At 39.9% G+C, this 16,643-nt stretch overlaps 1 protein-coding gene across 1 annotated transcript; it reads left to right on the top strand.

The window, feature by feature from the left end:
• The first annotated feature begins 6,880 nt into the window (after positions 1-6,880).
• LOC21409514 (NADH dehydrogenase [ubiquinone] 1 alpha subcomplex subunit 13-B) lies at positions 6,881-9,820 on the top strand. The gene is made up of 3 exons (XM_010099679.2): positions 6,881-7,171; positions 9,237-9,308; positions 9,431-9,820. The coding sequence occupies exons 1-3, from the start codon at positions 6,957-6,959 to the stop codon at positions 9,573-9,575; spliced, it is 432 nt and encodes a 143-aa protein (XP_010097981.1). The 5' UTR covers positions 6,881-6,956; the 3' UTR covers positions 9,576-9,820.
• The last annotated feature ends 6,823 nt before the right edge of the window (positions 9,821-16,643 follow it).

Genomic DNA, 16,643 nt, shown 5'->3' with positions numbered 1-16,643 from the left:
ACCAAAATAGACATGATATGAAACTTAAATATATATAATTATTTTTTGTATTTAGAAATACTTATTTAACTTAAAAAAAAAAACATAATGCTATGATTTTGAGTTTTTTAATAATAAATGTATGATAATTAATGCTCTTTTTTTTTGTTGGTTCCCGAATCGAATTCGAGTGCGGAAGCATGGCGTTGAGGCGGATCGTGTATAACAAAAATTTCAGAAAAACTTTTGAGATACTCTATAGATTATATTAATTTATGCACGAATAAATTAATCGCATTAATTTACGTCAAGAACTCAATCCGGAAAAAAATACCTGGAAGCCGACTCGGATGATAACTTGAGTTCTTTGACCACGAACAGTCCTTGCTCCAAGTTTGTGTTTAGAATACCAAAGTCTTCCACGACGATTCTTTGATTCCACGTAGATATGTGTGTGGGCACACGTGAGACAAAACAGATTTCTTAAACACTCAAATTTTCACAAACACCAACGCATGCACGATGTGGAATTTTTGGAGAAAAAATATTTGCTCTCTTTTTTCGCTCTATGAATTTCGGCCACAATCCAATTAGGGATGAATAGTGTTTCAAAAATTGTGTCCACAATTTTCTATCATTCTCATATTTAAAGAGTAGAAGTCAAACTTCAAAACAGAATCAAATCCCTATCTCCAATTTGAATTTTAGAACAAAAAACCCCTTCCACCTTATCCTTTACTGGCCGGCCATGATTGAGATTTTCTCCCTTGTGTGTGGCGCCAAAAACAGATAGGGAAGGAAGAGAAATCATCATTTATCCAGTAGTCCAATTTTAATTCAAATTCAAATTCGAATTTAAGTCAAACTTAAATTAATTTGAATTCTAAATTGAACAACTTATCAAATAAGTTTAAATGGATAAATCTAGATGTGTTCAAATTCAAATTTAAATAATCACATTATTTAAATAATAATTAATTCTCAATTAATTATTTTTTGAGTATTCAATTTTAGAATTCCGTAATTCTAAAATTCTCATTTTGCCCTTTGTGTCTAGTAGAATTACAAGAGCTCTGTATGGTCGTCCTTGTAGGTCACTTGTGTCTTGGTTAGAACCAGAGGATCGACTGAGCACGGGGCCAGAAGTCATTCAAGAAAATAATGAGAAGATAGCTGTAATTCGGGAACGACTGTTGACAGCTCAAAGTCATCAGAAAAGTCATGCTGATAGAAGACATAGGCCTTTGGAATTCCAAGAGGGCGACTTTGTCTTGCTGAAAGTTTCCCCACGCAAGGGAGTTGTTCGGTTTGGTGTGAAAGGGAAACTTGCACCAAGGTATGTGGGACCATTCCCGATCGTGCAACGCATCGGAGTGGTGGCTTATCGGTTGGCCTTACCACCTAGATTATCTCACGTGCATGACATGTTTCATGTCTCTATGCTTCAGAAATGTCAACCTGAGCCGGAAACTGTAGTGCAGTGGTTTGACGTTCCGATACAGTATGATGCATCGTACGAGGAGGCACCAGTTCAGATTCTTGACCGGAAGATAAAGAGTCTGCATCATCGTGAGATTCCTCTAGTAAAAGTATTATGGCAGCACCATGGAGTTGAGGAAGCGACATGGGAGCTTAAAACGACGATGCAGGAGCATTATCCGCATCTGTTCACACTTTGAGGCATGCTTTAATTTCGGGGATGAAATTGCCTAAGGGGGGTGGAGCTGTAACACCCTGAAGAATTAATTGAGATTAATTAAGGTAATTGAGATTATTAGTGTGCCTAATCTGGATTATTAATTGAGTTTAATTAATAAATGTTTCTGACACGAGTGAGTTTAAATAGTTCCAAGGTATTTAAATTATTCTCAGTAATTTATTTTAAACCAGAAGTGTGTATGGGCACATTTCTAGACTGTTGTTTAAAATACTGTACACATGTCCTTTTCTTTCCTTTTCCTTTTCTTTTCTTTTTCCTTTTTCCTTTTTCCTTTCTTTTTCCCTTCCTTTTCCGTGCGTCACTCTCTCTCTCTCTCTCTCACTCTCCCGTACTCTTTCTCTCTCTCTCCCTCTCTCATTTTTGTCCCAAATCAAAACGGATCTTGAACCAAGGAAAGATTTAAAGAAGTTTTCAACGTCAAGAGAAGGATTCGAGGTAAGATTACTGAAAGAACATCTCTTGAATCTCAAGTTTTTGAATTTCAAAACTTATTTTTGGTTCAAACCGGATTTTGATGGTTTGTGAGTAAAAACTAGAGTAGAAATTGGAGATATTGGGTTCTTTGGACTTGTTTTAGGACATAGAACCCGGATCTAGTGGTTTTCCTTTGAAATATTGCGATTTGGGACTGGATTTGCAGGTTTTGGACTGATTTCTGCGAGCCTCTCTCGCGCAGCTGATTCCACCGGTCGACCTATGCAGTCGACTGGATCACATGGAAACCGATTGACCTATGCGGTCGACCGGACTGTAGGCTGACCGGTCGACCAGTCCGGTCGACCGGTGTGCACACTACCGGTTGACCGGTAGTGTTGCACTGCTCTGTCACCGGTCGACCGGTTGACACGGGGTTTGACATTGTTTAGCCTGAAATTGCTGTTTTGACCCCTGTTTTCGGGGAGAACCCAAATTAGCTTCATTTGGGGACTTGAGATAAATGGATTAGCATTGTTAATCCTTGATTTGAGATTGAAAACCCTTGGAATGATAATTTGAAACATGAAAATGGATTAGAGAACACTAATAAGAAATCTTGGTTGAAAATTGAGATTTGGATTGCTTTAGGAATGAGAATTGATCCTAAAGTGTTGTCTTGCATCAGTGATCGCTGAGGATTCAGACTGAAGGGGCTTGAGGAAGTAGAAGCTGGAAAAGGCAACGTTAGTCCCATGTTTGATAGTGTGAGGTAGGATTTCTATCCCTTTTCCTTGTGAGCCTGTTTTTCAAAAAAGATTTCAGCCTTGAAAATGTTTTAAAGAAAGGGATTGGTTTGCGAAAGAAAAATGTTTTAAAAACCATGGCTTGTTTAGTCATGGAACCTCATGGCTTGTCCAGTCATAGGGCCCGCGGCTTGAGTAGTTCGTGGGGTCGTATTAACAATTTCAAAATGTTAATGAATGATTCTTAAGCAAAGAGATCTTGTGAACTGGTAATAGAGTCTATTGCTGTAAGCTTAGATAAGATGCGGAGAGTGCATCCTCGGGGGCAGAACCTGTAACTCGGTCCGGGTAGGCGATGAACTTAGTTTGGTAAGTAATTTGTACCAATTACTTGCTGAAGCCTGTAATACGGTTATTTTCAGTTATATTTCCTTTGAGAAAAAAGATGTGAGGTTTCAGCTTTTCCGTCGGGACTGAATGTCTTATTTTATTTACTTATTCCTTTTTTTATTTCCCCGCTCACTTATTATCCATTTATTTATAACGTTATTTTAAATTATATCCTACTGGGCATTTCGCTCACGTTTTATATTTCAAATGTATTAAACCCCTCCCAGGAGATTCTAGGAGCGGTGCGTAGTAGCTGGATAATTGCTACGGAGCAGCTGAGTTGTGCTGCTGTTGGAATCAAGTGAGGATCGCAGACATCCTCTTGGACAAATGTAAGGAACTGAGAATTCTGTAAACTTATGTAATATTTAGATTAACTAGACTGTGGTTGATGTCAGTTGTAATGATTATTTACATGTTCATGTATGTACGATATTGTATGTCCTATGGGGTGGAGCCCTGTGTGTCAGAGGCTCCGGAATTCTGTAGTTTATTCATATTTTAATGCAGAAGTGTGGGCCCCGGTTGAGAATCTGCTTTATTAATCTCAAATCGAGCTCCACGTCACCCACCCCGTTTGGGGGGTGTGACATAACTGCTCCATTATTTTACCTATGTCTCTTTCACTCCTGTTTGGTTAGTTGACATTTTCTATTTAAAGCAGGTGTTACAATATTTTAGGTAATATTAATGACTTTTGTCTATATGTTTTTAATGTCTATTGTTGATGTTGAAGATATTAATATGTCATATTGCTATTGGTTTGTATTGCATCTTATATTGCTGACAATAGTTCATTTCTTTTCATTGTCAACGAATTTAAGTCACGTATAATTGTCTTTCTTCATGTTGTTTATCTATTTTATAGAAGTATATATATATATATATATATATATATATATATCTTTCTCTCTCTTTTTACTTAACATAGTTCATCCTTACTTGGTTTCAATCTATGCTAATGATTGTTGCAATCCATTTTTGTCAGTTTGATGCCATGTAATTTATTCAGAAATTGCCCCAAATGTATTTCTACTTATGTACATTCTGATTTCGGGCTCTGATTTTGTCAGTGGTTTTTTGCTTTACATGTATCTAAATATATTTTTTTCCCTTTTTTTACTTTCTCTAACATTGTTGCCTTTTTGTCCGGTTCCATCTTCGTCCACTTAATGCTCAGTCTTTTAAGCTATGTCTCTTTCACGTGTGTTTGGTTCGCCCATATTCCTTGTTTAAGGTAATTTTCATAGCGTTGCAGGTACTGTTGAACACTTTTGCCCATATGCTCTCAATATTTATTATTGATATTGAATGTATTGGTTACTTTTACTGTTACTACTTCCTATTGTCTATTATAGTGCTTAAAAAAATCCGTCTTTATGTTTTATTGCTGTATAGTGATGGCATATTGATTTCTTAGTCCTTCTATAGTCACGCATATATATATGTGTACCTATTTTTCTTTAGCATATTTTATCTTTCCTTCCCTTTGGTGCATGACAATGATGATTACAATAGGTTTTGGGCTATCAGTTCTATCTAATATGTCCAAAAATTGCTGTGAATAAACCTTCTTATTTGGATCTTGATTTTTCTTATCCTTTTGGACAAAAGCACTTTAAATATCTTCTCTTCTTTTCTTTGGCATGTGGCAGTGATGATCATAATCAGTTTTGGACTCTTGAATTTGAATTAATCAATCCAAAAATTACTATGAATAAACTCTTTCTATTTGAATTGATTTTTGGTATACTTTTGACTAAAACAATTTAAACGCCTTCCATTTGTTCTTTTGCTCTTCTTCAGTTTAAGGCTATGACATTTGAGATGCCTATTTCAGTTGAATTCACATTTTCTATCTTTTTTTCACTGGGTTTTTCCATTCTATTTCTTTCATGATTTCATGAACTTTGATTTTCAACACACAAACAACATCATTGTTGCTCTTTCATTTCTTAATTTTTGGCTTTTAATATTTCTATTTTAAGTATTTGATTCAAAATCTATTCCTCCATATAATATGTATTCTTATCCTATCTCTTCTTGCTCTTTTAAGTTATTTATTTGGAGCACATCATTTCCATTTCTCTCCCCCCTCTGTCTGTACCATTTATTTCTCTGTTTCTTTTAGCTTTGCTTTACAAAGGCTTTTAGGTTTTTCCCTTGGCCTATGATTTCCCTATCTGTTTTTGTTCTATATGCTTTCGTTTTTCCCATTATTCATTCCAAATGACCTTGACCCGAATGGAATCTGAGTATTAATTGGCTATTTGATGCTTTGACTATACATGCTTCTTCTATTTTACTTGGACAAAAGGCAGACCCATTATGCACTGTTGACACAGACGCCATTTACTATCCATTGTGTGGCCAGTTTCTACTCAGCCTCATTGTCCTTTTAATGCTGCTATTTTTCTCCTCTCTTTTAATTCACCAGGTAGTTTTTGGACAGATTTATATTTTACTTTGACCCTTTATTTTGTGTCACGAATATGTCATAATCTGCATGGCAAATATAACATCTGACCAATTTTTGTGCCTTTTTGCAGTTGCCGCTGATAGGTAGCTATAAAAATACAAGTAAGTTGATTTACCATGCATTTGTTGACAACATTTAATATCTGAGCCACAATTAGTATGTAAAAGCATTATCATATTCATAATTTATCAACTTCCTCCCATTGAATCTTTCTTAATACTTATTTGTTCACTTATATCTCACCATTAGTTTGTGTTTGGGCATTCCTCTTTATGAAATTGACATAATAAGCTTTTATCATGAGAAATTTCCTGTCTATCTGTTTATAAATGGACCAAATAGTTGAAGACATGCGAATACAAGCATAAATTAGTCGCTTTATCTATTGTTTATTCATAGGTTTAATTCATGTACTACTTCTATCTTATTGATTTGCTTGTACTTAATGATATTTAATATTGTAAATTATGAATTTCTCTTATTGTAAATATGTGATTGTTGTAAATATTTTTATATTACTTACAATAAATTATAGGCACAAATATCGAATTTTGTACATCTCTTGCCATAGAATTATTGATGTAATTATTTGTTGTTCGTTTTAATATGTTCTAAATACATATTCTAGTTATGACAAAATGTCATTTATGTGCAATTAATTTTATTTATGACAAAAATTACCAACTCTTACTACAATACAAAATTATCTCTCACTATAACGCGCGCAAATGCACGCTACACTGCTAGTATATATCTATATCAATGTGTATATATAAATTAATATTGTAATATAAAAACTCTTGACTTCTTGCATAATATATAGGGTCTGTTTAGTTCGCTGATTCGAGTTGAAATGTGATTTTATGTGAGAATTTTTTACTGTAACAAAAAAATTAAATGTGATTATTTATGAGAATTTTTTACTGTAATAAAACTCAAATTCTAAACTCGAATCAGCGAAATGAACGAACTAACAATCTTTCTCACGCGGGTAAAAAAACTAGTATCTATTGATTTTTGTGACGATCATAAATTCGCAATGACTCAGAAGTCTTGCCGCACATGCCGGTGATCTAACACCCAATACAAATAAACTGATAGGACCATGTGGCATATTGTCATTGGTCAAGAATCCCACACGCCTAGAACCACCTTTACCACGATACATCACACATCCATCTTCTTCTTCTTCGAGCGAGAGAGAGGGAGTGATTAGGGATCGTCGAAGATGACGGAGGCAATGATCAGGAAGAAGCCCGGCATGGCCAGCGTCAAGGACATGCCGGTCCTCCAGGACGGCCCTCCGCCGGGAGGATTCTCGCCGGTGAGGTACGCTCGCCGGATCCCCAGCAAAGGCCCCTCCGCCGTCGCCATTTTCCTCACCGCCTTCGGTGCTTTCTCTTGGGGCATGTACCAGGTCGGCCAGGGCAACAAGATCCGAAGGTCCTCCCTTACTCTCTCTCTCCTATTAAATTTCTCAATTTCTCGACTTCGCTCTTCTTCTTGTTAGAAATTTGAGCTTATTTTAGGGCTAATTTGAGGGTCATATGATTGATGTCGTTCTGAGTTAGGTTTTTTTTTTTTTGAAATTTAAGAAAGGAGGTCTAGAAATTGGGCGTTATTATGGTTGTGTTGATTTGAATTGAAACAATTGCAAACATTCCATCTTTTCTGTTCTTATCTGTTCAAAGATTGTGAATTTTGGCCCCGGCATGGAACATTTTGTTCTTAGATCGTAATCAGTTTTGCTTGAAAAGGAACTGTTGAATCGTTCAGAAATGGGATGTTAGTATTGCTAAGAACAGTTTATTTGTGAGGATCGAGTGATATAGAGCTCGATGATAAGAAAAGATTTAGACTTTGGCAAAAAAGAATTTGCCAAGTTGGAGAAATTTGAGTCATTCTGATAATGGATATAGGAGCTAGATTTCAATATGAAAATAAGTTCCAGGTTCTTAGTTGTCAGTTTAAACTTGTTAGGATCAAGTCCCATCAAATGACATTCATGGAAAATACTATTTTCAGTGAATTATTTTATTAGATAGACTTTTAATCAGAAAAACAAGAGAGGCTTACAGTTTACACTAGTTTGTCGGTTGCTAGGGTCAGCTATTTGAATAGGTTCTTAGTGGGCAGATGAAGGATTTTGTAACACTGGCCATTCTGAGTTGCTATGTTTTAGTAAGCTGCAGGACGGAAATTTCTATATCATATCTTTCTTCTTTTTACGTAGTTGGTGATTTATCTCTCCCTCAAATTTAATTCCGCTTGTAGCTAGACTCCATTGTTGTTTCATTTAATTGCATCTTGTTATTCAAAGCCTTGAGCGAGGGGTAGACTAAGAATTACTTAGGCCGACGTAGTTTGGCACGACTTTCAAAATCTGGGGCTTCAGGAGGGTCTTGTGTTTAATAGAACAGACTAGAAACGAAAAATTCATATAGCCGACCCCAATTAATTTGGAATTAAGGCCTGTATTTGTTGTTGTTGTTATTCATAGCCTTCCATAAATGCAAAATATCATCTTGACTCTCCTAAGAAAGTTATGCTTACAAACTCTTGTGCAATGAAGGAAGCATTGTGCTCTGATAAGTCCAAGCCCCTGGTCAGACGGGTTTACGTTAGGAAGGGGAGTCGGGTGTAAATGGTCTTGCTTGTAGCGGATTAGGCTTGTAACAAATTAGAGGAAGTTAGAAGTGAGTAGAGGCGGCGGTGGGTTAGTTACAAAAGATTAGATAAATAGGAAGGGAATAGGGGGGACGGGGGGTTATCTAGAGAGAGAATTGTATAGGAGCTTGGCAATTGAGCCAGTTGGGAGGTTGCAGTCCCTCGAAGCACTGTGGTTATGTTCATTTGTCTATAATACAATAAGCGTTCTTGATTCTTGATTCCATTTCTTCTTTTATTCTTCTTGTTGTGTGAAAGAAACCCTAGAATCTATCATGCTCCAGCTCCTGGTGTAAAGCGTGAGCAATTATGATTTTATAATGTCTTCGTAGTCAAATTTTAGCGGTCCTTTTAACTTGGTTACAAATTTTAGCGTTCCTCTTTTGAGTGCTGATTTTGTCAAGATCCCTGATTTGAGGAACTGCAAAATCTTGATTGTTATATATTATAATATCTTGGCAGTCTCAGTTTCAATTTTTTTCAGTGATTATTTTATGAAATGATGTGAGCATTTGGCAAGTGATTTGTAGAGTCATGTCTTGAATAGTTTTGAAGCTTGGTCGTTAATGTATATGGTTTTTAGTACAATGTTGTGACTTAAAACAATAAATCTACAATATGTGTTTCGAGCATGAGATTTGGAAGAAAATAAATCTCGTTCAGTTTAGATCATCTTCTTTGCTTATACTCTATCAGTTTGTGGCCAAAAGATGGAAATGTCTTCGAGTTTTGTGACAATTTTATCTATTTCATGTTATTTATGAAGTATTCAGCTGTCTGGGGTAAGAGACCACATGCATTTCTATAGAAGTTTCAAAAGCAATGTTTTATGATTGTGTAGGGCACTTAAAGAAGAAAAATATGCTGCCAGGACAGCTATACTGCCAGTACTGCAAGCTGAAGAAGATGAGAGGTAAATTGACCACCTCATTAGTTCTCTTATTTCTTTCCTTTCTATGCTTTTGTTATTTGGCTATATGCCACTTTTAAGTGCTGATCACATTGCCTTTTCTTTTTTGTGTTTTCATTCTTTAGATTTGTCCAGGAGTGGAAGAAGTATCTTGAATACGAGGCTGAAGTAATGAAGGACGTGCCAGGTTGGAAAGTTGGTGAGAGTGTTTACAACTCCGGGAGATGGATGCCCCCAGCAACTGCAGAGCTCCGTCCTGAAGTCTGGTGATACTTATTCGCTGCAGTTAGTTCGTGGTCAATGTTTGATATTTGAGTTTTTGTTTCTCTTCAATCAAGTGTCTGTGGCGCATGTTTGTGGCCCTGTTCTTGAGAAATAAAGTGCAGCAGAAACCCTTTTTACATGTTTCACAAATGCTTACAACCGTTTCTGGTTATTGTTATCAGTGACTCCTCTTTCTCACTACTTCCAACATATTCAGAATTTAAAGAATAGCATTGCTAATGCTTTGTTTCTACGAATGTCATGGCATTGAAGTAGTCTTGGTTCTTTATCACCGACGGTAAAGTTACCAATCGGTCAAAAAATCGCTTCAGTTCAGATAGTAGGGAGGGATTTGCGGATGAAGGAGATTGATGAATGCTTAAGTTATAGATAAAGACGAAAGTTTTAGAGGGCTCGCTTGCCGTTGGTTTTACTTATGTTTTCAGCTAGTAGAAGAAAAATAAAAGCTATGACTTTCAAATTAATACTTGAAACTAAATGTTTAAACGCTTAATGGTACAACAATGATATTTAAATTTCGTAATAAGCAACACAAATATTAGACAAAGTTCATGAAATCTTATTGAAAACAAAAAGTTTTGAAAAGTCGGCCAAATGCTTTCAAAAGCAGCCTCAAAGTAACTTTCAGGAAGCGGCAAACTTACATTTATTTCATGAACACGCCCCATCTTTGCCCAAGTTTTTGCCATCCTCGCTAAACTGATGAAATCTTCGTGTATAGGGCACTCGCCTGATAACCACTTGCGGACAATGTTTATTTTCTGGCATCTATTCCATAAATGACAATGTTTAGTTATGAATAACATGTCGTCTATTAACATGTCTATTTGGAACCAGCAATCGCACCTGTTGATGGTGAAATCTCGTCAACAGAGATAGGCCGGGTCACCTCTAGGTATCCTGTTGGATTACCATCTTGATATTGACTGTATACTCAGTTTATGCAATGAAGTGTTTGTTGTATTTTTAGGATGGTGAGCAACATGAGAAAAAATGCTTGAAGTAGAAGAACACACGAAATTTATAATGGTTCACTCTGTTAATGAAGAGCTACATCCACTGTAGTTTTATATTCCTTTTGAGATTGCTACAATTTATATCAACTGTTGTTCTCTCATTTTTTCTCTCTCAGGAAGCGAACTTCTTTCCTTTATGGGGCTTTGCCCCTTTTATAGCCGAGCTTCCTTCATTGGGTGGGTCTCCTTTGTAAGCAGAAGCACTCAAGTGGTCTGCCTTTCTAGGCCCAGACCGTATCCCACTAATCACTTTACGAACTGTTCACTCAGCCAATTAGTCTCCTATTACGGCTCTGTGCGTACCTGTAATCCTTTTCTGTCCCCCGTAGGGCGGTTTAAGGGTTTGCAATTAATGCATGCACTGTAGACATCCCCCCATTTCTGCACGTAACTTGCGATGTCAGGCTTTTCCTTTTGGGGCATTCCTCTCGCCGTCTCTGTTTGCTCAGCCTAGTTCTCTTTCTTGGCAATTGATTTTCTCCCGAAGGATTTCCGTCGTAAGGTCGACGGTATGACATGTCGTCATCATGAGGAGTCGGCGTCATAAGTTGGGCTTCCTTTGCAGCAGAACGAAAGGGAGTCCCCAGCGTCGAGGGTTGTTGCCTTTTGAGGAAAAGCAAGGCCACGCATCACACTGTTGTTCTTCCACGCATCATCCACATTTTCCCACACAACAGTTGCCCCCCAGGTCGAGGGTTTCTTTTAGACAGACTCGAGCTTAGGTTTGGTCGTACCTTCGTGCTTCGGGTGTGGGAACCTGATCCCGAGCCTTCGTCCGCAATGATGGTCTAGATGCTTTGGATTTCCTTGAGGAACGCAACCGTCGCGTCGGTCACTTCCCCATGCTGACGTGAGGCCTCATTTTGAAAGGGCGAATGTGAGCCTTTGGATCGCGCCCCTTCATTTTCCCGCCTTTGTCTGCTGTCGTCAGATCTGGGCGAGATGCCCCTGCCATTGGATTTCATGAACTTCATCCAACGGTCAGGGGTCTTCCCCTTAAATACCCTTCGAACCGAGGCCACTTTTCCAAACATTTTTTAAACTGTCGTTACTCTGCCGGAATTCTTCCTTGTAAATTCCAACCTGCATTCCTTGCCCTGCTTGGTATGTTGCGAAGCCGTCTCAGTTCCAGACTTTGCCCAGAATCCAATTTACCGGTAAGCCTCACCATCACCCGTTTTGTATTTTTTTACGGGCTTTCTCATTGAATCGTATGCATATGTTGATGTGGTGGATAGAGACTTACTCTCTGCTTTATTTACCCGCGTAGGATAGTTCTTTATCTGATTTTTTGGTTGATTGTACGCTTCTGGCCCCTGGGTTCTGATGAACCTTAGTTACCATGAATACTTGCCGTTACCATTTTTACATGAATAGTCGACGTCATGTCGAGGCATTTGAGCAGTCGTCGCTTGCCTCTTCTTCTCGACTTAGGATTTTGACTTGGCTCCTTTGTGTTTTTCACCATCAGAAAAATGGCCTCAAACCCTCGTCGAGAGGACCCGTCCGCTGAGCGACCAGATTCTCCTCCTATAGTGGAGATCTCTTGGTCGTCTTCTTCATCAGATGGCGACTCAATACTGAGCGAATTAGAGGCATACATGGGTGGACCTAGCGAAGGTTTTGGTGACGAGTTCGACAGCGTCGACCGTATGCTAGAGGAAGAAGCAAATAAAATTTCATTTACGGGAGGCAGTGTAAGTGGGTTCGCTGCTTCTACGGTGGATGCCCTCCTGGCTGCTATGAGCGGCGACCCAGACAGGCCATTTTTTACGGCTGATGTCGTGGCGTCGAGGGTCCGAAACAAAGATATCATTCGGGCTGTTAAGGAAGGTTGTATCGATGGGAGGTGGTTCGAGTACCTCCTCCCAGACATACATTTTAGGAATAGCATGCCTCCCACCGGGTACCTCCCTGTATATACTCAGGCTGTTACGGCGGGGATGACTTTGCCAGTTCACCCTTTCGTTAAAGACTATTGCCATCATTATGGCATCTCTTCTGCCCAGTTGGCGCCGAATTTTTGGTACTGTTTTGCCGGCGCCTGGGTCCTCTGGAGCCAGCGGTTTGACATGGATCTACCGCTGGATGAATTTTTGTTTATGTATAGATTGTGTCATGTCGCCAAATGCGACGGATGGTACTTTTTGAGTGGTCATGGGTGATCCCAGCCTAGGCTTGGAATGCTGATACGGGGTATCCCCTCGTCGTCACATGGGAGGAAACCCATGTTTTTCATGATTCGGGGGCCTTTTTAATTTCCATCCTGAAGACCGTTTGCCCCGCCGTAGGAAGGTGCAAACTTCATTCGGGAACATGGGTGAGGATTTGATACTTCACCCCCTCTCTCTCCTTTTTTTTTAAATGCTGACAGCTTTTTTATCCTTCAGTTAGCCACGATCGGCCGAAGCTTTCTGGACAGAGGCTGGCGAGGGTTGAAACAACTTTTTCATACTTGGAGAGGACTCGCCATATTGATACCCTACTAACCGAATTCAACCTTAGAGGGGCAGCGTTAATCCTCAACCTTCCTGATCCCTCTAATCCTCTCGCCGTCAGGGAATATTTCCACTTAAGCGATGAAGGTAAGCCCCTGGACTTGGCTCGACGTGCATGCCTTCTCTTTTTATTTTTGGCCTACTGACTACATATTGCCTGGTCCTTTGCTCATAAATGGCCTCCTTGAGGATTCAGCTTCCGGGCAACCAGCAGTCTCAGTCTGTCCCGCCGGGAAAGAGAAAGTAGGCACTTCTTCTCCGGCGTCGAAGAGGAAGAAGACCGCGGAAGTTTCTTCGGGGTCGGGGGCGGAAGCTCTGCCACTTAAAAGAAGGCGAAAAGAGAAGGCGCCGGAGACTGGGACATGGACGCCGGCTGTCCTGATCCCCGACGTTGCTGGTATGCCTCCGGCGCCGAGGGAACGCGTGATTATGCCGGGTGCAAAAACATGGATTCCAATTTCCAAGTCTCGGATATTTCTGATGCTGAGATTGGGGCTATGTTGAAGATTCCTCCCCGTTTTTCCCTCATCTTCCAGGCTTTATACGAATCATTCCTCGCCTCTCCTCCTTGGAAGAGTCGGCGTTAGCTTTTGCTCCTTGGGGTCGTCGCCTTAGAAAATTTTGTAAAATTTTCTAAGTTTTTCCTCGCTTCTCCTCCTTGGAAGAGTCGGCGTTAACTTTTGCCCCTTAGGGTCGTCGCCTTAGAAAATTTCATAAAATATTCTAAGTTTTTCCTCGCCTCTCATTCCTTTTTAGAGGAGTCGACGCTAATTTTGCCCCTTAGGGTCGTCGTCTTAGAAAATCCCTTAGAAGTTTGCTTAGTGTTTGCATCTCCTCCTTGGAGGAGACTCTAATTTTGCCCCTTGGGGTCGTTATGTCATTTTTTAGCGATTCGTAGACCTCTACCCCCCATGTATGTTTAATATACCTTAGTTTTTTAAGCAGACATGTTATTAAGAGGTGGATTCCTTTCTTTCTATAAACACATCAATTTATTTAAATTGTAAAAAATATACAATTGGGATGCATAAGAATTACATACACTATTGGTAGTACAGCCTTAGCTGTTCTGCATTCCATGGGTGTTGAATTCTCTTGCCGGCAAGGCTTTCCAAAATGTAGGTGTTAGGACGCAACACTTCCCTTATGCGGTAGGGTTCTTCTCAAGTTGGGCCCAGGGGACCAGTATTTTTGGATTTTGTACTCTGCGTCACCCTTTTTAATACTAGGTCTCCTGGGACAAACCTCCTTGTCGAACTTTCTTGTTGTAATATCACGCTGCTCTTTGCTGATAGGCGGCGAGACGTAGTTGGGAGTCGAGTCTCTTTTCTTCCAACAAGTCGAGTTATCCATTCATGCCTTCTGTATTACCGTCGTCGTTGTAGACTACAGTTCTTAGAGTCGGCGTAGCTTTTGCTCCTTGGGGTCGTCGCCTTAGAAAATTTTGTAAAATTTTCTAAGTTTTTCCTCGCTTCTCCTCCTTGGAAGAGTCGGCGTTAACTTTTGCCCCTTAGGGTCGTCGCCTTAGAAAATTTCATAAAATATTCTAAGTTTTTCCTCGCCTCTCATTCCTTTTTAGAGGAGTCGACGCTAATTTTGCCCCTTAGGGTCGTCGTCTTAGAAAATCCCTTAGAAGTTTGCTTAGTGTTTGCATCTCCTCCTTGGAGGAGACTCTAATTTTGCCCCTTGGGGTCGTTATGTCATTTTTTAGCGATTCGTAGACCTCTACCCCCCATGTATGTTTAATATACCTTAGTTTTTTAAGCAGACATGTTATTAAGAGGTGGATTCCTTTCTTTCTATAAACACATCAATTTATTTAAATTGTAAAAAATATACAATTGGGATGCATAAGAATTACATACACTATTGGTAGTACAGCCTTAGCTGTTCTGCATTCCATGGGTGTTGAATTCTCTTGCCGGCAAGGCTTTCCAAAATGTAGGTGTTAGGACGCAACACTTCCCTTATGCGGTAGGGTTCTTCTCAAGTTGGGCCCAGGGGACCAGTATTTTTGGATTTTGTACTCTGCGTCACCCTTTTTAATACTAGGTCTCCTGGGACAAACCTCCTTGTCGAACTTTCTTGTTGTAATATCACGCTGCTCTTTGCTGATAGGCGGCGAGACGTAGTTGGGAGTCGAGTCTCTTTTCTTCCAACAAGTCGAGTTATCCATTCATGCCTTCTGTATTACCGTCGTCGTTGTAGACTACAGTTCTTAGAGTCGGCGTCTCAATTTCTACAGGCAGTACTGCCTCGACGCCATACGCCATGGAGAATGGCGTTTCGCCCGTGGTACTTCGGCTCGTCGTTTTGTATGCCCACAAGACCTTGAGAAGTTTCTCGGCCCATTTTCCCTTTAGATCGTCGAGCTTCTTCTTTAGAGTATGCTTTAATATTTTATTGACTGCTTCGACTTGCCCATTAGATTGTAGATGTATCGGCGCCGAGAAGTCCTTTCGAATGCCCAAGCTGTCGCAGAATCTTCGTGCTGAGGCATTATCGAACTGTTTCCCATTGTCAGACACTATCGAGTGGGGGACCCCGAACCTACACACAATGTTGTTCCACATGAAATTGGTGCAGGCTGCTTTCGTGGTTGTAGTCAGAGCCTTTGCCTCTGCCTACTTTGTATAGTAGTCTACTGCGACGATGGCAAACTTAAAGCCTTCGGGTGCAAAGTGTAATGGCTCGATTAAGTCAAACCCCCATTTGGTGAAGGGCCATGGACTGAGAATGGAGGTTAGGTTTTCTTGGGGTACTCTAGGAATTGTGGCATATCTTTGGCACTTATCGCAACGTCGAGCGTATTGGTATGCGTCCTTCTTAAACATGGGCCAGTAGTACTCTTGCCTCAAAATCTTAAGAGCTAAAGACTGCCCCCTATATGATTACCGCAGATTCCTTTATGGATTTCTTGGAGGACCTTCTGGGCTTCGTTATTGTCCAGACACCGCTGTAAAGGTGTTGAATAGCCTCGTCGGTAAAGCAAACCGTCGTATAATAAGTATCTGACGGCTCTATACCTGATCCGTCTGGCCTCGTATTTATTATTTGGTAGTTTTGCATCCATTAGGTATTGGACGAGCGGTATCATCCAACTTTCGTCTGTTTGGATGATTAATGTCTAAATTATTTTTTCAATGATCGGCCGCTCCAGTTCTTCAATAGGAACGACCCCTAGTGCGTCGGAGTTTTTTGAAGATGCTAGCTTTGCCAGAGCGTCGGTGTTGGTGTTTTCGGCTCGTGGTATCTGAAGTATCTCATAGTTTTTGAATTTGACGAGTTCTTCCTTTACCTTCCTCAAGTACGCACCCATTTTCTCACTGCGCGCTTGGTATTTTTCTTTCACTTGCCTGACGATCAATTGAGAGTCACTGAAGATGTTGAGCCTTTTAATCTTCAAGTGACTAGCGAGTCGCAGCCCCGCAATTAGCGCTTCGTATTCTACCTCATTGTTCGACGCCTTAAATTTAAATCGAACTGCCGAGGTAATCTTGTGAGCTTCTGGGCTGATCAACAAGACGCCGGCTCCTGAC

This window comes from Morus notabilis, unplaced genomic scaffold (genome assembly GCF_000414095.1).
Source record: "Morus notabilis unplaced genomic scaffold, ASM41409v2 Scaffold35, whole genome shotgun sequence".
Taxonomy (NCBI): domain Eukaryota; kingdom Viridiplantae; phylum Streptophyta; class Magnoliopsida; order Rosales; family Moraceae; genus Morus; species Morus notabilis.
The sequence above is the reverse complement of the archived record's forward strand: the minus strand, read 5'-3'. Positions and strand labels throughout refer to the sequence as shown.